The sequence below is a fragment of the Serinus canaria genome, chromosome 1 (genome assembly GCF_022539315.1).
Source record: "Serinus canaria isolate serCan28SL12 chromosome 1, serCan2020, whole genome shotgun sequence".
Classification (NCBI taxonomy): Eukaryota; Metazoa; Chordata; class Aves; order Passeriformes; family Fringillidae; genus Serinus; species Serinus canaria.
In genome coordinates, this window is record NC_066313.1 from 86,419,435 (window position 1) to 86,432,830 (window position 13,396).

Sequence of the window (13,396 nt, forward strand, 5' to 3'; positions counted from 1 at the left end):
AGTAAATAATCCCAGTGAAACCTTGTGTATTGTATGAAAGGGATGTGCATTGATTTATAGACTGTTTTCACTTTTTTCCTGGCATCCTTTATGTACATCCTGGATGACTTCTCAAGCGTTTTTCCATCTGTTCATGACCTCTTTTAGGTCTGTTAACCAGCTTTTATTGCCTAAACATAGAATCACAAAACATGAATGTATATTCACTACTAAATAAATTTGGATCAGACATTAGTGACTGTAAGATACTGAGATTGTTCACGTTTTAAAAAGTTTTCTTCAACATAAATGCTGGAGGGTTGGCTTTGAAGAGAGTAATGAGCAATATTGGCTTTGAAGAGAGAGTAATGAGCAACATACTGCATGCAACTAGCCAGACTGAGGGAGTTTTTTTCTCTCTTGCAGCATTTAGTGTTTACAAGTTACCTAGGATAAGATAGGATTTATTTAGATAACTGCAGGATTTGATGCTTCTTGGTGATGAGATATCTGTGCTATTTCAGCAAATGCAGTGTTATGTACAGTGAGCTTTTAACTATGCTGTTTCTGGACTAGTAGCAAGAATACATGCCTGTATTAGTAGCAGAACAGCTGTGATTTTTTCACTCTATTGCCAGCCATGAAACCAAAGCTGTGTTAATGCTTTGCAACAAATTTCTTTGACTGTACCTTTTCAGCACTGGCAGGTATAACTTGCTAGGAAAACCCTTGTAAATAGACATTGTGATGAGTTTGGTATCTTTACTGAGATCAGCTAATCAGGAACATGTTTGGGACATTACCAAATATACTTTTAGGTATATTGATATATATAAATGTATTTGTACTTATATATAAATATACCACATAACAGTGGTCTTCAGTATGGCAAATGTGCAACTGATCCATTGGGATTCAGTAAGAATGTGTATATAATTAATAAGTTAATAAATACATATATTTGGGAGTACATGCTCAAAAATTCTGTTAGGGACTGCATGATCAAAAAAGTTTGGAGACCACTGCTTTAAGGGCTTAAGCAATATGGGTAGATAAGAAACAATGGGGGGTTATTTTAGTGGTGTGTAAAGGAAAATATGAATGAAGTTCAATTATTAAAGAGAAGTTAGAGGATCTGATGACACTCCTTTGAGTGTTTTGTGGTTCTGACCCTTTAGCCCTCTAGATGATACAAATCATACTGTTAGTGAAGAAAGTCAGAGTTATTTGCTGACACGTAGCATACCTGTAATGCTAGTATGATATGATACATGATATGATACATGATATGATACATGATATGATACATGATATGATACATGATATGATACATGATAGAATATTACTAGTATAATATAATAATACTAGTAGCAGCAAATAAATGGGTGCTTTTCTGTGTTTTGTAGCTGGATTACTAACAGTTGACCCACGTGTGAAGGAACGAAAAAAGCCTGGTCAAGAGGGATCCAGACGGAAATTCACCTGGAAAAAGCGATAAGTTCTTGAGTATTTAAAGAGTGACAAAGTGCTACCACAATTTCAAAACATACTGAGTTATGATTTAAAAGTGTTGTATGAATATATTTAGTAATAAAGACTTTTTTTTCCCTTTATAATTACTATGTCTTCTGTTTAAAAAGCAACAAGCAACTCTAAATTTATTTAAAATTGTGGAAAATCAAGGTGCAATTTGATGAAATGCTAAATCCAAAATAGTCACCAAGTGCCAACCTTGCATCTTAACTCCAATGAAGTCAATAACAATTTATGAAGTCAATACTCCAATGAAGTCAATAACAATCCACTGTTGGTGGGTTATAATGTCTAAAAATCAGTTTATTTGTTTAATGATTTGGCAGTTTAAATTCTGAAATTAGGCAGCTCCTAAACAGGTATTTGGACATCTTCAGTGTGCCTCTCTTTGTCCCTTGCAGGTATCTGAGGATAAGCAACAACTTCCTGCCTAAACTGTGGTGGAGTTGAGAAGCCAGTGAGAATAGTACTGACAATTGAGGGGATGTTGAGAGAGGAACTGTCACAGAGGATAACCTTTGCCTGTGGAATTGGTTCTCTCCAGGATGCTTCCCCAGGTTAAGTAGGGAGTGATTCAGAACAAGTACCTAAATTTAGGTTCTCTGAATCATCCTCTGGAGGAGTCAGATTTTCTGTTCTTCCCCCAAAAGCAGAAAGAGCTGGAGGGATTAAGCTGAAGTTGTCTTTTAGAACACTCTTCTCCACCCCTTAAATCTCAAGGGGCCTGTTCAAGGAGGCGTGCTCCGAATATGGCTAATGCACAAAGATAGCATTGGACTCTTTGCCAAATACAGTCATAACTTTTCTGTTTTAAAATCAGAAGCAGGAGGTGATGACAGTGCTGCCCACCTCCTGTCTATAATTGTAGCCTTCCAAAATAGATTGGTGGTTACAGTGCTCACCCAAAAGCTTAAGGTTTTGGGTTACTGCCAGCTTCCTTCCTGGGACAGAGGTCAAATACTTTGAAGGAAGAGCATATCCTTCATCTGTCCTGTAGGAAGTGGGCCACAGCAAAAAAGAAGATAAACTTTATCTCACCACAAAAAGCAGAAAAATACAACTCAGTAGTTTTAACAACAGGGCCCTTCCCAGCTTTCTTTTAATTTAGAACACTTCCAGTACCTGGAATTCTTTCTCCCAGCCAGATTTTTTTAAGCGCTAGAGTACCTGCTCTGCTTCTTACTTGCTTTAGGTCATGCCAAAAGCCACACCTCAGAGGTCACAAAAGATGCCAGCAGGTCACTGTGGGTGATAAGCAACTATAAGTGATGTGTACAGTCATTATTTTCCCAAGCAGCATTCAAGGGGGCAACAAATAAATCGACCTCATCAGCTGAGCAAAACAGACGAAGTCAGAAACTGGGTGTGCTTTCTTGACTGACATGTTTGTGATTCCTCTTCCCAAAGCCTGTCTTTCTTTTTAACTTTTGCTCTATGAGAATATTCTGTAAACTTGGACAAGATTCCTCATTGCTAAGGTTCCTCATCTTAATCAGAATACATGAGTCTAAAATTATCTGAAAGGATGTTGTAGTAAGTTGAGTGTTGGCCTCTTTTCCAAAGTAGCAAGTGATAGAATGAGATGAAACTGCCTCAAGTTGTGCCTGGGGAGTTTTAGACGGGATGTTAGGACAACTTTCATCACCCAAAGGATTGTCTAGCACTGGATCAGGCTGTCCAGGGAAGTGGTGGAGTCTCCATCTCTGGAAGTATTTATAAGAAATGAGGATGTGGCACTTGGGGACATGGTTTAGTGGTGGACTTGGTCCACTGGGTAAATGGTCAGACTCTGAATTTAGAGGTCTCTTCCAATGCAGAAAATTCTGTGACTGGTTAAATGGAATTCAACTGCTGAGGCAATTCACCTGTCCCTTTGAAAAACAAGTGTGGGTTTTACATGAGAGATTCTACACTAAGGCAAATACTGAAAGGCTTAACTAGCATTTCTTCAAATTTAAATCTGAATTGCTTGTGTGTAGCAAAATAACTCTATGTCATGTATCAGTAGAAGTTGTGATTTGTAATAAAAACATTCATCCATGCTGGGACAGGTACCTATGGATCCTTTTGCTGTGCTCACATGGTGAAGTGAACATAATCACATGGTCGTGAAGGTGCTAGCTGAAGAAGATTCTGGAGAAGATTAAATGGTAGAATTTGTGTCATCTTCTCAAATGAGAATTGATCAGTTTGGCCACATTACTTGCCTCATTCCTAAGCAAGAAGCTACAAGTGCAACAGCCTATCAGCACTTAAAACATGCAAAACCTTTTATCATGTTTTAAAGGAATTATTACTGTTTTACCTCTTAAAGAAGTATGGCCATGGTCTTTGATGTTTTAACTGAGCTAAGAAAATGAGATAAAGTTTCAGAATTTACCACAACTTTTTAGGAAAGTCACTAGGAATACTAGTTAGTACTATGCAGCCAGGTCACTTGCTTAATAGCTACCAGCTCAGGCTTTCAACTAAATCTGACAGTGAGCCAAAAAACATTTTTAAATGAGGAAAAAAAAAAAAACCCAGAATTGTACAGTTTGTTTTTTTCTTTTCATTTTTCGTTTGTATGAAGTTCCTCTCAATCATCTGCAATACGTGTCAACATTTAGGAGTTAGGAAGGCAAATTGTTGTATTAAGAAAGATTACTATTATCTGTAGTGTTAAAGCTGATGAAAAGGTGAAACTAGCATTTTTTTCACTCATTTTTACAGACATCAGAACAAGTATCATGTGGGAGAACCAAATTTATCAGGGTCGTTAATTGTTGCTTATGACAGCAGCACAGCAGTAGAATCAGTTCATCAGTTTGAATAATCTGTTTTAACTTCCTGCTCCTCTTACTCCATTGCATTCCCAAAGTTATTGAGAGAAACAGCCCTGAACACCTGGCTTCTGTGTTCAAGCCAGGCTTCTTAGGTCTCAGTTTTGAACACTTGCAGTTTAGACCAGCCTGTCTCGCCAGCAAAATTTCATTATTTACTGTCCTGTGACAGGTGCTTATACCCTGAACATTAAAATATTTTCTGAATTTGGGCAAAAAGAAATAAGCCCTCCATGCTTTTGGTCAATATATGTTGTGATTCATCCAGGCTATTTTTTTTTTCGTTCCTCTCCACCAAACTGCTGGTTTTGCTGTAAGATACCAAAATTTTCTGTAAGATAAATGGAAGATGTCTGTGCCAGCGCTTTCTGGTGCTTGTCCCGTTCCCCGGTCTGCGGGCAGAGCCGGGGTGTCCCCGATGCGGGCAATGCTGCCGCGCTGCCACGAGGTGGCGCAGTTCGCAACAGAATGCGGAGCCAGGCTGGGATGAGGATGCTTGGGAAGGACAGGAGGAATCTTCCTCGTGAGCACTGCTTCCATAACCACAGGTGAATATGAGAATAAATGTATTGGGTTTCAAAAGGGACTTCTTTTTCTCATGGCAAGAGAAAGGGTTTTAGTGAGAAATAGTAAGTGCCAGTTAATACTAGTTTTCAGCAATCTAATTTCAGTGTGGAAGTAATACCTTCAAATTATTAGTACATTATGCTAACAAATGCCAGCTGCTCTTTGAAGCCTGGAAATGGTACTGTAACATTGTGCCAATCATCAAAAATCATGGAATTGTTCTGGTTGATGGGACCTTCAAAGATTATCTGATTTGACTCTCCCTGCCATTGGCAGGGACACTTTCCACTTGGCTCACAGCCCCATCCAACCCAGACTTGAACACTTTCAGGGATGGGCAGCCATAGCTTTTTGGAGCAACCTGTTCCAGTATCTTACCACCCTCATTGTAAAGAATTTCTGCCTTATGTCCAATCTAAACCTACCCTTAGAAATCTCATACCAAACATATACATAGCATAATAAATATAATTATTTAAATAAAATGCCAGATATCAGTTTTGGCTAAAGGGAGGCAGATTTGTTATTGAAACTGTGTTTTATCTGTACAGTTCCATAAAATTCTTGTGAATATTGGAATTAATTTTCTGAGTATTCTCTGGTATTTTATATGGATAAAATTTTGTGGGCTGGAATTGAAAGCATTTTTTATCCTGTGCTAGTACACAGTGGATACAGGTTGTGGTATCTTTCTAAATGTCCAGACAAACAAGTAAACATAAATCATTGCCTGTGTACCTGCCCACATAAACAGTGTGGGAGCAGAACAAAACAAGCAAACAAATGGGCAGTAATGGGTTTAGATTTCATGGTGCTTAGTATCTGCCCTCAGCCACTGTGTCAGAAATCACCTTCACTGTTAGTTCTCAGTATTAAATACCCAAATCTTAAAGGTGGACCATTTCTTTCTTAGTTACCAGCCCCATCAGCTGTGATGGCTACTCTGCTGCTCTGCTGGGGACTTGCTCAGTTTGAAGGAAGGTGTTCCACTCCCAGCACAGTGTATTTCAACACACTAAATCTTTGAGGCATTCAAGGTGTGTCCTGACTATTTCTTCATTATTTCAATAAATGTCACATTCAGACGCTGCTGAAACTGCCATAATGATGCAAGCAGAGTAGTGTGTGCATCTCACATGTCCTGAGCAGACTAGCACATCACAGAAGCAACTTCAGACTGAGAGAGAATTAGCAGGACGTACAAGATAGTTAAATCTTTCTAAAAGTGCTGATTTACCTCTGAAGTCAACAAAAGCAAACTCTTCTTGGTTCCAGAACCGGTCCTGACACTTTCGGTTGGCATGGTAATACTTTACCTTAGTAACTGTTGTAACTGACATAATGCTAAGAAAAAATTGATTACACTAACTATTCACTAATCAGGGCAGAACTTATTACAAAAAATTACAACATGCCTTGGTACAGTACTTATTTCAAGTCCCAGAGTAGCCCTGCAGGATTTGGATTGGTGGCACCACTAAAACTTGGGCCATATTTACCTAATTCCTTGAGTGCTAGATTGCATATGGCAGTGGCAGCTGTAATGCTTTTGTACTGGTGGAGATATCAACAATATATTTTTCTTGGTTTAACTTGTGTTCCTATAGCATCAACTGAGGTTTTAGAGGAAAATACTTTACAAAGTAAGAATGAGTATAGATTATCCATTGTCAACAATAAAATGGTAGGAATATTGTACAGACTGTAACAGAGAAAGAAGAGGTTGTTGCTTTGTAAAGGACCTTGTGTCTCTGTCTTACAAAACTGTTTTTCACACTTGGTCTGAGCATGGCATGCCCATTGCTGCAAAAGTGAGGTGAGCCAGCAAAATCCTCACAGAGTGCTCTTAGACAGGAGCAGCAATGCCCCAGAAGGCTGTGACATGAACACTGACAGGGCTGTGTGAGACAAAACATCTGCTTCCTTCAACTTCATTGCAAAAGGAGAATGCAAGCACATGGTTGCACAATGTCCTGCTTGCTCAGCTCACAAATAAAACCATAGGGCAGCTGGGCTGTCAGGATCTTACACCTTTCTGCTACGTGTCACCTGTCATGCTCAACCCAAGCTGGACGCCTCCATCTCAGTCATAAACTTTGGGGAGAGCTGAGGAAAGCCCCAGGCAGCTGCTGCAGGGTGTGTTGCAGTTCAGGCATGCTGCTGGTGTGTTTGCTGTCTGGGTTTGCTGTGAGAGGGAAGTGAAGCTCAGAAAGATCTCCCTGCAGCTGGAGTGTTCTGGTGGGGAGGGACCCCAGCAATGCTGAAGCAAGGGCTGCCCCTGCTCATGGAATAGAGATCCAGGGGCTGTTATTGCCCATAAGGTAGTGAGGAATTTTCTTTTCACTCAGCTGCAGTTAAGTTCTTAGGAATTAAAAAGCATGTTCTTTGGTGAGACCTTGACATGTGTGCTGACATCTCTTGCATGTTGGTAGCTGTTGCTTCTGCTAGGAGAGCTGACACAGGTTTAACATTCAGCTTCCCTCAAAGAGTTTCCTTCCCTGTGAGAAAGTCACTTTGAGACCTAATTCCTCCCCCTGTATTACCTCTGAACTCTATAATTTCAAAGGTTAAGCAAGTGGGTAGATTGTTTTCTTCTCTAAGTCATGCTTCCAAAGCTGAAAGACTCATTTTGTACTCAAGTTGTGAAGATCCCTTAATGATTTTATTTGATTAAGGCAAAATGAGAAAGGAAAACAATATCTAGAAAATTTCACTAGAAAGACATTTGCTTCTTTGTTTCTCTAACAGCCAGATTTCTGTGTGATCTCTGCCTTAATTCATCCAGGATAGCTGGTTGCACCAGGTGTGCTGATTGGGCTGATATTGATGGGCTGAGTGCAAAGCATTCACTTCACCCTCTGGAAGACTCCTGCCTCAGACCAAGAATGTGCAGAACAGCTGCCCCATGAAGATAATATGAAACAAAAACTCCAAAAATGAAACAAAAACCGGTCAGGAGACAGAACAGCAGAGAGCAGCTGCAGAGAGTCAGGGGCAACTGAACTTCCAGGCCAGCCCTGCCAGCTGCTGAAGTCTGGAGAAGCCCTCTGAAAGGAGCCACCTCGGGTGGTGAATTGCTGTTCAGTGTGGAAGCTGTGGCACTGATTGATGCAGTGATGGTGTCTAGTGCTTCAGCTAATGGGGATATCACCCTTCATTCATGAAGGATGGGGTTCCACATCTCCCCCACCTGGCAGCTGGGCTGCTCTCAGGTTGGCAGGAACTTCTGGCTGAAATTCTCACACGGTGTTGGGGCAGAGGATGTACCCCTTCCGTACAGCAATGCAGCTGATTTTATTTGCCAATAAAAAGAGGACGCTGGCTGTGTTTCATGATCCACTGTGAGCTTATTTTTATGTTAAGGAACTTATCATTTAATGTAGCATGTTATGTTAGCATAAAGTTTATCAGATGTTTAACATCAAAAGTCAGGACTTCATCCACTGCCTAAATTTGGCATAAATCTGATTGGTTTCTTTTGTAGAAAGCCAATTTAGGAATCAATTATATATTGTGATGGGTGTGAAAACAGCTCTTCTTTGGTCATTGTAGTAGATTGCAGCTTGTAGTCTGACATCACTTAACTTCACAGCAAATTGTTTGAAAATGAAAACTCCTATTAGGACACTTAAAAATGTTCTGTTTCAAAATGACTACTTAACAACCATTAAAGCAGCTTTATAGAAATGTCACTACCCTCGTTACATCTGTACCTTTGGTTGGTTTCTTTCCCCCTTTCTAATTTTCTCCCAGCATCTTGCAGCTTGCCTATTATTTGGATGTATAATTAGAAATCTATTATTATGTTTTATGGAGATGTAAAGAGTAGGAAGAAAGCTGCATAACTACTTTTTACATACAGCATGCAAATTATCCACCTTGTGTATTTTGGCTCTGAATGTTCTGCAGATGTAGTTTCATTTCCCTTGGATCTTTGTTTACCCATTTTTATTGCTAGTCATCAAGTATAGAAGCAGAAAAATCAAAATAGGAGGGGAGGAGGGACCTTTCCAAAGAAGCAGCTTCGCATGCCCCCATCACAGAGCAGTATCAAAATTAATGTGCTTCACCTACACACTTCTGTGCATGGCCATTATTTATAATAGATGGTCATGGAAATTGTATGGGTAATCAAAATCTCATGAGAAAATGGTCACTGCTAAAGCTTAATAGTTGGGAAAGTGCTTTGAAGGATACAGTTTAAAATGTTCAATCCAGATGTGTGTGTGCTGAGAAATGTGAATGTGGGATAGGGCTTTGGATGTACCCCACAGCTCAGGATGAGCAACACCTCTTTCCTCAGCCTGACTCTTCCAGATGAGTGTTGTGGACTTGCCTAAAGATAATATCCCACCGTGTGCTACACTCAGGACCTGATCTGAAGTCAGTGGAAACCTTTACATCAGGTCCTTACATTTTTAAGGATTTAAGATCCTTCTGGTGAACTCCTATCAATGCCTGTTGCACAGTGTGGTTTATGGGCTGCACTCCTTCAGATTTTCCAGTTCACTGGAGAGTGAATGAGGTGGAGGTTTGTCCCTTCTCCCTCTGCATACACCAGATAGAAATGTGTTGAGCCTAGAGGCCATGCTCTACAGCTGTTGATCAGAAGAGTCTGATGAGGCTCTGGAAGATGGCAAAGCCTCTGGAGCTGTGACCACCTGTTTTGATGTGGCATCAAGCACTGAACACCTTGAGAGAGCTGCAAGCCTTGCTGTGCCTTTTGGGGTCCCTTGCTGGATCCCTGAGAGTGTTTCCCCAGGAGGGAGGATGCCTCTAAGGCAGGGAGGCCTCAGTGCAATGGCTTTAAAGCAAAGATTGCTTTAAACCAGCACTGGATATTGGGTCTGATACCAGTGCATGAGCATGGCTCTTGGGGAGGGTATAAAAACACAGGATCTTTCTTTTTTGGGGGAAGAAAGAGGATGCCAATGTTTGAGAATGAGCTGACTTCATGATAGCCGGAGCCTCCCTTGTAGGGATCTGGCACAGACCTGTGATGTGTGAATTAAGATTACCCATAGCCTTGGTGTTAAATGGTTTAGTGGCTCACTAAAATAAATAAATTATTCCTTGAGCTAATTTGACAACTCTGCTATGGTTATGACTTAGCTATAAGGACTGGAACAATTCAGAATAAAGTTGCAGTTAGGAAGCTGTTATAATGCTGGGCAAACACATAGTTCAGCTCCTGCTCCTTTTCAGAGCTTGTATGTGACTGTGAAGAAATTGCTTAATGCCTGACCATGGGCTGCAGGCATCTGGTGATACCTGAACAGAGGCAATGGCACAGGAGACCTGTTCAGCTCATTAAAGTGTCCAAGCTTTCAGAAGAGAATCCAGATATGAGCTTGCTAATGTCAGTCACCCTGGCCCTGTCTGTCCATCCTCATGGCTGCTCTCAGGCAGCCTGCAGCTTCTGCTGCAGCCCTCGTGCTGTGCCCTGAGCTAAGTCTTTGTGTCTGATGACACCAGAGCTGCTGCTCTCAGAGAAGAGCAGCACAACCTCCTCACCTGCTCCAAGCCTGCCACAAGACCCCCGAGCGTGTTCTCAGTTCAACTGGCTTTTAGAACTTATTGAACCTTAAATGGCTACACAGATGATTTCAGCTGGTGCTCAAAACTGGCCTATGACTTTTTGGACCTGTAGATGAAGGAGAACTGTTTTTCTAGGATGAGAGGCTGAGCTATAGAATGGAGGAAAGATGGGACAGGAGGCCAGGTCAGACCTTTTGTTTCTGCTGCCATTAGCAATGCTGGAGACGCCATGAATGACCACTGCTTGGGGTGGCATTCCTCAAAACTGCCTGGGTATCATTCCTCAAAACTGAATTAGATCCTTTCTCTGTGTCTTCCCCTCCTCCTTGCAGTCAGCACTGGTGCCTGAGTTGGCTCCCGTGTGCATGGAAGAGGCACTAACACCGTGGCCACTTTGTTGCAGTGAGAAGTTTCCTCCCACAGGTGATGCTGTGCCTAAGCCTCAGCTGTCCTGCCCGTGAGGCAGGAAAGAGAAGCTTTGTCCAGCTGGAAGTCTGCCACAGTTATTCCCAGGCATGACCAGAGAGCAACTCGGCTGCATTTGTGCAAACTTGATTTTTTAAATTCTTTTTAGGGTTGCTGTAACCTTTTGCCCTTACTTTCAGGGGAGGGTGGGATTTCGAGACATTGGGGTCGTTGCTTGCAGTGTCAGTGAAGTGATGAAGTTCTGCCAGTTATGGACCAGGACATCTCTAGCTCAGTCCTGTCCCATTTGTGGGGTGTGTCTTGCAGGTCCAACAGCTGTAGAAACTTTTTAAAATCACTAGTTTAAGAAGATATATCTCTGGATACACCCAGGGAGGAGATCTGTTGAGGAAGCAGGTGCCAGTTTTCCATAGTTACTTTTAAGAGCCAAATTGTGCCTTAGTGCTGATTTTTAGTTTTAAGGCAATATTGAGAATTTAAAAACCCTTCTTTCTTTTTTATTATTTTTTATTTGATCCAGCTGGAGCTCATACTTCCTCTTTAACTTTTTCTTTTATTATTTAAAATCCTTAATTATCTGAGACAAAATTGGTAAGAAAATCTGCAGAATCTAGGGATTCCACAGAGCTCTCTCTATAAACACTCAGGCTATTCACTGTTGCCAAATAGACATGTGCCAACTCTGAAACACCCACCCACTCCCTCCTTCTGCTGCAGCAAACTAATAAGCACATTGATTACATTCATTTAAGGAAAAACACTGCTCTTTTAAACTTTACATCCCGCGTGCTTTAGATTTCTGATTACGAGAGATATCCTGTTTATCACACATCATGTGGTGAAAAAGCTACTTGACACACCTCAACGCATTAGATATTTTAAAAGAATATTTTATAGTGTACCAGCAAGTGGTAGTAGGAGATAATTATCATTTCCTGCAAGCTCTTGTACTATTTGCAAGATGAACGAGAGGTCTCTTATATGTGATTTTTGTAAAGGTCCCTTAAACTCCTTCAATGCCCCCCAAACAAAAATGTTCACATGCAGTTTCTCTCTTCCTTCCCTATCTTCTCCTCCTTTTCCCCCTCCCCAAATCTGGAAAAACTTTGTTGCACTTATATGAGACATCCACACAATGCCTAGTTTGCTTCTCTGTAGGAATTCAGTCATTAATAATGACAATTCTATAGTTACGTATTGGTGCATATGCATATATATATGTGTGTGTGTGTGTGTGTTGTACATTCATTGATAAAATACATAGTGCATATTTAAGGCAAAGTTGGAACCCACCTTTTCAAGATTTGAGGACTAGAAGAAGTGTCCCAAAGTAGATGAAAATCCTTTCCAAATGTCCTATGCCCCACATGTAGTCATGTACATAGAGAAGCTTTCCTGCAGTAGACCCTTGTGGGAGTCCCCCACCAAGCCCCGGGCCCTGGAGGTGACCAGCAGAGCTCCCTGGGTGTGGCTCTGGCCAGGTTTCCTGAAAGTGTCAGTGCAGGGAAGGAAGACAGGTCCCCATTGGAGCAGCTGGTGCTGTTTACCACCTCTGAGCAGCTCAGAAATGAGCAACAATCTCATTGCAAAGCTGTGGAAAGCCTTGCTTGGAATCCTCCTCTGGGCCTGTTTGAGTTTACTGTGATGAATTTTTGTCATGATTGATTTGGCCACTTAAAGAAACCCTATCAAAGGCATTGGCAAAAGCAGGGTTTAATATGAATTTGTGAAAATATGACTTACAAATTTTGATGGCAAGGTGCACTCTATTACTTACTGGACAATTTAAAGCATCCATAGGATAATAGTTGGAAGCAATTTGGAATGATTTACATGGCAGCTAGGAATGCAAGAGGGTGCCAAGGATAGGGGTGCAAAGATAAGGTTGCAAAAGGTTAGCAGCACTCAATCATTGAGTACTTTAACATTTACAAAGTGGTTCAATACAATTCACTACAAATATAACAATGACTATAGTTAAGACATAGTCTATATAACTATAGATTTGAGATAGTAACATTTATACCATAATCAATTCACACACTCATGGGGTGCTGGTTTGTTAAATGGGCAAAATACCCAGACCCTAAGTAATAACCAGAATTAATTCTGGCTGATTCATTCCCCTCACTTGAAATACCCTGGATGAAGAGGGTCGATGGTAGGGCACCAGCCCCCCTGGCTGACCAGCAACATCCCACAGAGGTGGGACAGTGCTCTGCCATGATAGCCCCCTGTTCAGTTTCCAAATCTCAGTGTTTCACACCCTTCAAGCTCCTGACCAGACCTTAACCCTGAGCCTGGCAGTGCCCCATGAGAGCTTGCAAGGGATTAATGATGGAGAGGGATGGTGTCTGTAGATTCTCTGGCATCCAACCCTGCAGTACCTCTCCAAGCAATAACCATCTTGTGCTGGCTCTGACAGGACAGCTTTGCTTTTCTTTCTCCAGAAAGGAGAGATTATCTGCAGGTAGTAGAGAAATCTGTTGGGATCTGATTTTTCTTTGCTACTGAACTTCAGTATTTGTGAT

At 41.2% G+C, this 13,396-nt stretch overlaps 1 protein-coding gene across 2 annotated transcripts in view; it reads left to right on the forward strand.

The window, feature by feature from the left end:
• The window catches only part of MRPS9 (mitochondrial ribosomal protein S9), a 34,291-nt gene extending 32,696 nt beyond the window's left edge, over positions 1 to 1,595 (forward strand). For both annotated transcript variants that reach the window (XM_018908928.3, XM_050977472.1), the window contains exon 11: positions 1,386 to 1,595. In XM_018908928.3, the coding sequence (XP_018764473.3) occupies positions 1,386 to 1,477 (92 nt within the window). In that variant the 3' untranslated portion in view covers positions 1,478 to 1,595. The remainder of the gene's footprint in view (positions 1 to 1,385) is intronic.
• The last annotated feature ends 11,801 nt before the right edge of the window (positions 1,596 to 13,396 follow it).